Raw genomic sequence first — 8,799 nt, forward strand, 5'->3', positions numbered from 1 at the left:
TTTCATTATTATGAGCACTAAATTTATTTTATTTATGTATTATATTAAGTTCAAATAAAAAAGTGTTCACTCAGTATTGTTGTAATTGTCATTATTACAAATATATATATTTTTTTATAATAATAATTTATATATATATATATTTTTTTTACTTTAAAAAACGTCCGATTAATCCGTATCGGCTTTTTTTGGTCCTCCAATAATCGGCATCGAAAAATCATAATCGGTCGACCTCTAGTGTGGTGTAGCGCAGGGCAGTTCTCTAGGYCCTGTACTCTTTTCTATTTTTACCTATGACCTGCCACTGGCATTAAGGGGATCCTAATAAAATACCAAATACCAACAGATCTGTGAGAAAACAGTTCTCGACAGACGGGGGAGGAGGACACTGTCTAGTACCGGTCGCCACCGCCTCCCACTAGCACAGCAGGCGGGAGGCTGGAGTGACACTYTGATAGTTAACTAGCTAGCTAATCAGCGACACCGTGTACTATCTTGCTAGTTAGCACACAGTGTCGACCCCGACTCCTGTGCACTGGAGAAAACTTTGCTTGACAAGCGGGGGCAAAGGACACTGTCTACCAATCGTCCCCAACTCCCGCTAGCACAGCAGGCGGGAAGCGATACCATGGACTAGCTAGCTTGATAGTTAGCTCGCTAACTAGCAAGCACACGGTGTCGCTAACTATCACGCTAGCTAGTCCATGGTGTCGCCTCCCGCCGACTGTGCTAGCAGGAGTTGGGGACGATTGGTAGACAGTGTCCTTTGCCCCCGCTTGTCAAGCAAAGTTTTCTCCAGTGCACGTGGTGTCGCTAGCACACAGTGTCGCTCCCGCCTGCTGTGTACCAGTTCTTAGGACTAGCTGGTTAAGCTAGTACACAGTGTCCTTCACTCCCGCCTGCCAAACACCTGCCCTCGCTGTCGGCAGGGGCAAAGGACAACATCTACCGGTGTATGGCTAGCTAGCTACTGTTGCCGCACCTTCTTCTGTGAGTTTATTGGCGGCTGGCATCCAACATTATTGTGCATTAACCCCACTTACTGTACTGGAGCGCCCCCGCCTCCTGCCTGTCCTACTTCAAAATGTACCAATAGAAGTATAAAGAGGGGTTACTGCAGATGCAGGAATACCCACGTGCAGGAACGCCCTGAATTGTGGGCCAATTGCACCCTTCTCCTCATTACTGCCATGCATGCACAGGTCATCTGATTTTATTTTATTTGGATCTCTTTTAGTCCCCATTTGGACTAATCTTCCAAGAGTCCTTAAACATTAAAATACAATTTGATACAGCAGGAGTACAGTATCCCAAAAGATCATTGATAAAACATTTATTTAGACCTTTTTTGGAAGTACATACCGGGTGTGAAGGCAGAAAATGACGATAGTTGCTCAGCGAAACTCCATATTTGGTGAGTATAACAAACATATTGACATAACGTTTGCAGAGCTGTCTAATAGAAAAATGAATGGTGGCTAACTGGGCTAGAGTGGCTACTCATCGTAGTCATCATCTCCTCCTCTACCCAGTTCAGATCAACCTGGCCAGGAAATTCATGTACAGCAAAGTGTTGCTATGTAAACATACACCGTTTTGAGAAAGTTCACAGTGTGCACAGCAGGATCCCACTAATGAGATGGTGTCTGCACAGCACAGCTCTGCAGTCTGCACTGTTCTTTTGTGTGAACATAACTTGCTACATTACATAACCTGGCAGTGTCAGTACACCACACACCCAAAGAGGTGCACGGGGCGTAAGCAAAGCTGTCATTCCTAATAACAGTGAACATATCTTTCTCCTCTTCCCCCACCAAGACTATTAGCCAGTCTTTTCATGCTTGCTGCATTGCTGGCAAGGGGTCACACAATATGAATGTGTGTTTGAGAGGTTGGAGTGTGTAGCTGGTGATGGGGTGCAACTTTATTCACTGGTCCCAATGGAGAACTACACCATGATGTAGGATTTACATTATGGATCCTTTATTGCCAATAATGTGTTTTTAGAAATAGACCTAGTTAGTTATTGTTCATCCAACTGTAAAATAGTTATTACTCAATTATAAAATGATCCATAAATAAGACACACATTACAAAGCATGGCGCAAATGTGCAATGCAACTTGAACTGGACTGGGTTATTATGAAAAGAAAAATGCCGTTGGCTAGTAGCTCTTACAACATATGTAGCAAGCCTATCACTTTTGCTAGCATCTACTTTTCAATCTCGCGGTTGCTTCGTTCACTAAAATAACATGGCTAACTAGCTAGCAAAGCTAAGTAGTGTGCTAGCGACCTTCGGACTGAACTTCTTAACTAGCAACACTAGTTTGGGCCATTCCTGTCTTATCCATAATTATAACGTTTGAATTCACATTTGTCTTACCTTACACAGTGTTGTTGTTGCATGTTAGAAAACGGGAATACATGTGAAGGTGGCAGTTTTCAGAGAGCCCTCCAAGGTCCAAGCAAAAGTAATCGTAGCCTTCCAATAACTCAAGGAAAGTAATTTTGAGTCAGTCTCCCACAGAAAGCGAATCTTAGTACTCCTCTTATGTCCAGTAAACACATAACTTACTCATCACAAATATATGTGAAATATAAAAATACATAAAAGTTTGTATAATTTGATGCAATATTTTCCAACTCCGACGCGAAAGCCGGACTCCGCTACATTGTCACTTGCTCCGTCAGATCCAATCCAGAATATGTTCGTCCCTCCCACAGTACTCTGTCCCCGTTTTCCTCCTCCGCTTCCAAAAAGAGCGAGTTGTGCGACCCGACTAGCGCCAGTGCGACTTGAAATGATATGAAGTAAATAATAATAAATAAAAAATACATAACATGCACTACACTAAATGTTAAAGCTAGAATCCCTAGTTGTACATCAATTTTTAATATATACGAATAGATTATTGAAGATAACATAAATGCCTATGAGCTTAGTTCAACTGTTGTACCCCATCAGAACCAAAAATGTGTTTGTAAACAATGTAAATGTATTTAAACAAACTGTATAGCCTCAAAACATGTTTACAACTATAATGTTGATATCATGGCTGGTCAGTCCTTGCATCCATAGCTCTATGAATTTGAGTTACAATTTGGTTACATTTCTCCTGGCCCATCCCTCAGCTTTTTACCAAAATACAGGCCGGCTGACCGCTTTGCTATTGTTTCAATTAAGGACTCTAGCTTTAATTAGGTTTGTAAAATTAAAGATTTGCAAATGGAATAAGAAAACAATTGCACATAAGATGCCATCCCATAACATTTTGCACAGTTGTCAGTGGCAGAAAATGGCCATAACACAGCTTTCCCCAAAAATGTGTACAATTTGTTACAAGTGGTCATTATCTTGCTTTTACAGTGAATTATATAATCTAGCAGCATTCACTAGTCTATTATCAGGATTTCATTCATAACAGACACTGGAGATCCATGTATGTATGTAACAATAGCTCAGCAGATCAAAGCTTGACACAAGAATGTGTCACTTTGCCTTTATTGTGGCTTGGAGTAACCTATCCTTGGATAGGCACTGGACAAAGAGGRTGCAAGTCAAAGCTCATTTACAAAAYGGTTGGCATGAATGGACTGCTGGCTTCATAATGTGAATGCTTTCATTGTGAGTCCCAYMCAAACCCGACAGTTTCTAATGAGAATAGGCATGGRAGGAAAATGAGAAAGAGGAATGACCGAGAGACTATAGTCTCYGCTCCCTGCACCTGCCTTCACAGAGAAGCTAAGGGTTGTTCAAATGATCAAAGAAGGCCCGATCCCACAAACAGACGCTTGGAACACCTGAGCTTGGCTTTKCACCGTCAAAGGCCTTTAATGTTGCTGTGAGACTAATAACAAAGGACGCCACACAACTCCAGCAGCCGCTCCTTCYGAGGGACTACCTCCATGGCAAACATAGGAGTTAACAGCATTTCAAGGAAGGCTTTTCACATGAAAATACAATTGAGTGTCCATCATTTTACTTTTGTTCTCTTGTACAGTGACATTACTTTTCGTGCATGCAGTACCTCCCACAGCCAGCTCTCCATCTGCATGTCTTGGTTGGCATAGAAGCGCAGGGGCAGCATCACAGTAGTGGTCAGAGAAGTCTGCAAAGTTTTTTGTGATGAAACCATAGGCAGACACCTCCGGGAAGGTAGGAGATTTGTTCACTTATGCATGAATTGCCTTCTCAGTCAGTTGTGTAACTATTTGCATGCATAGTTTCAGTATAGCACCATCTAGCCTTCAATACAGATGTAGGATCTTAATTTGATCACCCTGTTGCAGTAGAACTTTCCTGCAAAGCAGGAAATTAAATACTTGTGTGTTTGAGATTTAAAAAGGCTTCTGAAGTTTGTKATTTCCACTTTTACATTTCAGACTTGATTTTCCCTTACAAAAAAAAGTATCAACCCCTTCAAAAAATGTCATTAATTATAATCCACATTTACTGTTTCTGCAGGATTATGTTAATTAATTAATATATCTGACACAATCAATATGGCATAACAGTATATGGGGTCTATACCAGGACTATAAACAGAGGATGTCATGGTTTCCCAATAAATCACTTCCATACTGGCCAAGTTGCCATTAGACACTTGGTTGGTTAAACAGTGACCAATAGATGACCAAGGGCAACGCGTGTGTTGATGTGACCTGACCTGGTCACACATGTGCAGGGCGGTCAGAAGCATCAGAGCACCAGTGCTGAACATGTAGAGCTGACTGTACTTCAGCAGGGGAGACTTCAAAAACCTGTGCAGCATTGACAGTCAACAGTCATTAGTGACAATAGCAGCCAATAAGGATCTAAAAGTCTCAATTTGACCWGGCAATACGAGTCCCCTTACCTTTGCGTTACATATGTAATAAAATCTGGATGAAGCATTTAAAAGTGCTTAACTGGTGCCTTAAATCCAAAGTATCGAGAGGGCCTGTTTGAGGGGATAAATGTAGTAAGGGGTGAAAACGTTCCATTAAGAACGTCAAAAAGTAAATCAATAGCAAGTGAGCTTACAAAAAGATGAGCATCATCAAGTGAATTGTATGCGTATAGCCCTACCACCACTCACAAGATTCTATCCATTGCACACCGCACCACATTCATAGAAACACAACAGCACCATCTTGTGGTAATAAAGTGAATTACAGCTGAGAAGCCCATTCACCAGCAGAAGCGCAAGATCATTGTGCTATCCTTGACCACAGTACTTCAACACACCATTGTATCATGCTGTTCWAATGTACTACTCTTCTTAATGTGGGCTTCACATATGTGACCCTCTCAACTCACCAGTCCCCCTTGTCATGACCGGAGGTGACAGTGAGACCCTGGATAGCATCTGACATCATCACATACGTTCGTTGGACGGAATGAAGATATATCGGACTCTCTGCAAATAGGAAATAGTCAAAGCTTTAAGGAATAGTTGCATAAACAACCACTCAGAGTATGACAAATTCCTAACACTTTAAAATGGACTGGATTCAACACTGTAGCCCAGGGTTTCCCAAACTTGGTCCTCGTGACCCCAAGGGGTGCATGTTTTAGTTTATGCCCTAGCACTTCACAGCTGATTCAAATAATCAACTAATCATCAAGCTTTGATAATTTGAATCAACTGTGTAGTGTTAGGGCAAAAACCAAAACGTGTACCCCTTGAGGTCCAGAGGGCAGAGTTTGGGAAACYCTGCTGTAGCCTGTCCCACAAGTTCTTACCCGTCCCCGTGGGACCTTGGTGAAGCCATCTTTTCTGCAAAGATTTAGGGAATTCTTCATAGTATTTGTGGTGAACCCATAGAAATATGTATTTGTGCACAAGTCCTCATCAAAGTGCTTGATGATTGCCCCATTGACCCTGGAATAAATAATTTACCATCAGTCTAATAGTTAAGCGTTTCCTTAAAAACTATGTGGATTAATATAAGGAAATATTTACAATTGCAACAAACTTGATCTTAGTTATGTCAAAGAGCAATAAGAAGTGTAATAGTTTTTTGAAGATGGTCGAAGGGGAGCTGCAGCAGCACTACTGACCTGAAGACAAAGTGGTGACTGTCGACGGCCCTGCCTTGTTTGGAGCCTCGAAGGATGCCGCCATTTCCCACCACAGCACAGCGGACACACTGATCAGGCCACCTGCGCTCAAACAGGCGGCTGCTGGACGAGTCGTTGAGCAGGGCCAAAGTGGATCTCACAACTGATCAACAAATAAGCAAAAAGGTGAGAGGACAATGACTTTATATACAGTATACACGTAGTTTGGTTGAGATTATTAAATAGGGTCCTGAAGGGAATGTTCATACCTTCTTGGGGCAGGCCTTTCCAGCCGTAGGGGGGCATATACGTTGAAATCGCCCCCACTCTGAATGGCTGAAGCTCCCAGCCCACTGCAGCACAGGCACTTTAAAGTTAAAGCATAGTCTGAGGAAGTCGTCCTTCTTCACTACTTTTCTCAGAGGACACAAACCCTCCCGCTGAGTAGAGACAGACCTCACTTGACATTGTACTGTACAAGACGGATATGTGTGCCTTTGTTCTATTAGATGAGAGGCAACTACATCATCTCTGTGCGATTACCTTCTCTTCCCCAGTTGCTGTGGTGTTGTCCCCAAGCTCTTCGTCGCAAGTCCAAATGCTATCAAACTCTGTGTCTTGACTGGAAGATAACATGTATTGAAAATGCACAACAAAGAGGTAAATCTACACAAAACCTTGTTAAGTGGACAGAAGCACATCAGACCAATCCAGCGGATTTGTTTAAGTCAGGGATGGGCAACTTTGATGGGGTGGGGGCCACAAAATCTTGACCTCATGGCTCACGGGTCTGCGTACCCACATCCATACCCACACATGCAGTCAGAGCTGGCCCTAGCCTTTTGGGGACCCTAAGTGAAATTTGAAGTTAAATTTCAGTACATTTCCTGCAATTCCACACATGTTGCAGTTTTAAAGCAAGTTTGCTGCAAATCTACACATTTTGCCATGGCGGGGAGGGGGGAGAAAAGTTTCCAGTTTTTAATAGGACATCTGACTGAGAGTGACTAACAAAATCACTGGGGGCCACCGGTAGGTAATTCAACCATGATTACTGCAAGTTTAAATAGCTGGCTGCAAAGCTGGCTGCAAAATGAACTTACAATAAATAAATAAAAAATAGCTGACATGGGCTAATTGAGTGACGTGAGAAAAACTGCTGATGCACAACCTAACTTCAAATTTCCACTTGATGTATTCTACTATTTTAACTCTCAGTAAGTTGAGACCCAGGCCCCCCKAAAAAATATATATTTGATTTAAGTCTTTGGAACTTGATCTACGGCCTGTGGGCTGTCAGATACCCATCCTTGGTTTAATGAATAGATGAAGATTTTAACAGATATTTTATGGTACCAGAAATTCAGCCCATCAAAACAATTCCTAACATGCATTTTACAAGGTCCTTTCCTTGGAACAGAGGAAAACAAATGACAAGACTCCTGACCTCAGAGGAGAGTTCAAATTACTGCCATAAGTGTTGTAGTTGTGATAATTACTGCTGTCAGTTGTGTAATCAGTATATTACATTTACATGCACAATTTAAAAACCAGAGCACAATGTCTAAATTGTAATGTAGACCGTTCATTTAGGACATGTCTGAACAGGAATAAAAATGAGGTCAGTTGTGGGATATAGAGCACGAATGGGTTAGACACATTAGCCGAGTCAGTAGCTTTACCATTAACCACAAATTCAGATCTTGACAAAATGGCAAGCATAAATTTGAAGACACCAGCAACACTGGAACCTCAAACAATCTCTCATTTAGTAAAACATTTGAGTTTCAACTTTCAGACCGGGCTAAGGACACGCACCTTCAGGCTAGTGCGGGGAACAACAACAGGCACACTGAGTTCTCAAGGCGCACTATAGGACTGGTGCGTGGGACCAGAACTGGTGGTACCGGGCTGAGGGCACGCACCTCAGGACGAGTGCGGGGAGAAGGAACAGTGCGTACAGGGCTCTGGAGACGCACAGGAGGCTTGGTGCGTGGTGCCGGGACTGGAGGCACTGGGCTGGAGACACGCACCACAGGGAGAGTGCGTGGAGGAGGAACAGGGCTCTGGAGACGCACTGGAAGCCTGTGCGTGGTGTCAGCACTGGTGGTACTGGGCTGGGAACACACACCACAGGGCTAGTGCGAGGAGCAGTAACCGGACGCACAGGACTCTGGAGACGCACAGGAGGCTTTGTGCGTGCTGTAGGCACTGTCTTAACCAGACGGCTAGCACGCACCTCAGGACGAGTATGGAGAGCTGTTCCCGGTGACATTAAATCACCAACACGTTCATTCGGACGGATGCCGTGCCTCATGCACCAAACCAATACATCCCTCATAACTCTCTCCTCCAATTTCTCCATTAACTCCTTCTCTCCTCCAATTTCTCCATTAACTCCTTTACTGTGCTCTGCGTCATTCTCCTCCAAATCCGCCCTCACCGGCTCCTTACGGTAAGCAGGAGGAGTTGGCTCACGTCTCCCGACTGACCCAACTAAACTACCCGAGAGCCCCCCCCCCAATAACTTTTTGGGTTTGACTTACGGGCTTCCAGCCTTGTTTCCTTGCTGCCTCCTCATATCTCCGCCTCTCTGCTTCGCTGCCTCCAGCTCAGCTTTGGGCGGTTATATTCTCCTGGTACTTCGCGGTCCAGAATTTCCTCCCAATTCCAATAGTCCTGTGTAGGTGGGTCCTGTTGTTGTTGCACACGCTGCTTGATCCGATGTTGGTGGGAATTCTGTCACGATCGTCA

The 8,799-nt window shown here is 43.5% G+C and overlaps 1 protein-coding gene across 1 annotated transcript; it reads right to left on the reverse strand.

Moving 5' to 3' along the window:
• Positions 1-3,850: 3,850 nt before the first annotated feature.
• LOC112071370 (alpha-N-acetylgalactosaminide alpha-2,6-sialyltransferase 2-like) lies at positions 3,851-6,409 on the reverse strand. The gene is given in 8 exon segments (XM_070439363.1): positions 3,851-3,904; positions 4,031-4,111; positions 4,670-4,763; positions 5,302-5,374; positions 5,377-5,401; positions 5,728-5,866; positions 6,046-6,208; positions 6,315-6,409. Coding segments are annotated over 8 exon segments (666 nt in total). The 5' UTR covers positions 6,352-6,409.
• Between the last annotated feature and the right edge of the window lie 2,390 nt (positions 6,410-8,799).

This window comes from Salvelinus sp. IW2-2015, unplaced genomic scaffold, assembly GCF_002910315.2.
Source record: "Salvelinus sp. IW2-2015 unplaced genomic scaffold, ASM291031v2 Un_scaffold1596, whole genome shotgun sequence".
Classification (NCBI taxonomy): Eukaryota; Metazoa; Chordata; class Actinopteri; order Salmoniformes; family Salmonidae; genus Salvelinus; species Salvelinus sp. IW2-2015.